Source organism: Sclerotinia sclerotiorum, genomic scaffold, assembly GCF_000146945.2.
Source record: "Sclerotinia sclerotiorum 1980 UF-70 scaffold_16 genomic scaffold, whole genome shotgun sequence".
Lineage (NCBI taxonomy): Eukaryota > Fungi > Ascomycota > Leotiomycetes > Helotiales > Sclerotiniaceae > Sclerotinia > Sclerotinia sclerotiorum.
The window spans coordinates 602,715-603,801 of NW_001820820.1; the positions used below are offsets into that span (position 1 = coordinate 602,715).

Sequence of the window (1,087 nt, forward strand, 5' to 3'; positions counted from 1 at the left end):
GAGAGACACTTGGGTGGATGAAATGGTCGTTCAGTTGAGTGAGGGTGATAAAAACTGGGACGTGTCGATGTTAGTCTCCGGAATGCGAAATCTGTTGGGTGTTTTGGAAGCTATGAAACTCGTAAGTTCTGCATGATATGAGCCTAACGGAAGTTTGCTAATATCACATTCAGGATGTCGCAAATCATCAAATCAGATGTTTGCGCCCACTGCTTATCGAGGACACTGTTCAATTTGAGCAAAAATTCTTCGTAAGAAAAATTGCAATGGGTAGAGTAGACATCGCTTCGGCACATGATTGGTTCAAAAAGGCAGCAAGCTTGCCAGATAACGTTCACTTGGACGCACCAACACGAATTCAAGGAAACACATGGGACTTCATGAAAGCACTTGTAAATCTGACGTTACCATCCAAAGCCATAGAACCTGTTCCTCACACCTTCCTTTTCGATGAGGAGCGCTTGGTTAAACTTCGAGCGGATATGCTGGATCTAATCAATCTCGAGATTTGCATGTTTTTGTATCACAAACTTGACGCGGCATCCAAAATGAACGAGGCTAGATCAGTACCACAGGATGATACACCTGTTGCTTCGTCGTATATTTCTTCTCCCGCGGATGAGGGCGTGCTCTCGGCACCGACAGTCCCTTCTGAGAATGATTTCAAAGCCAAACGAAAGTACAATCATTTGGCTCAGGAGAGAGGTCATTTCTCAAGGGAACTTTCAGGTAAACAGGTATGGGTACCAAATCTAGAGGATGAAGCTACGGATTCTCAATCGTCCAGCCCACGATCATCTCCATCAACTACTGCATCTACGCCAGAAACATATCCTGTAACACCACTTTATTTGTCTCTTCAAAATTTGGATTCTGCTTCACAAGTACGCACGTCTTTACAAGCTCTCCTAGCTTCATCGTCATCGCAAGACAGATGGACCGCACTGTCCTCGAATATTGCTTTACAAATTCTTCGTTCAACACCTACACCTATGACACGTCTTCCAGTCTTCGAATCACATCTCTCATTTCACCTCTACAGTTCACGATCCAAGCTTTATCAGGAAGCAGAAGCACGAGTACTCTC

General features: G+C 44.4%; 1 protein-coding gene across 1 annotated transcript in view; it reads left to right on the forward strand.

The window, feature by feature from the left end:
• Window positions 1-22: 22 nt before the first annotated feature.
• SS1G_10760 (hypothetical protein) overlaps window positions 23-1,087 on the forward strand; it is a gene marked incomplete at both ends in the record, with an annotated part of 1,444 nt that continues 379 nt past the window's right edge. The window contains 3 exons of the mRNA XM_001588263.1: window positions 23-121; window positions 174-884; window positions 1,043-1,079. Of these exons, the coding sequence (XP_001588313.1) occupies window positions 23-121; window positions 174-884; window positions 1,043-1,079 (847 nt within the window). The remainder of the gene's footprint in view (window positions 122-173; window positions 885-1,042; window positions 1,080-1,087) is intronic.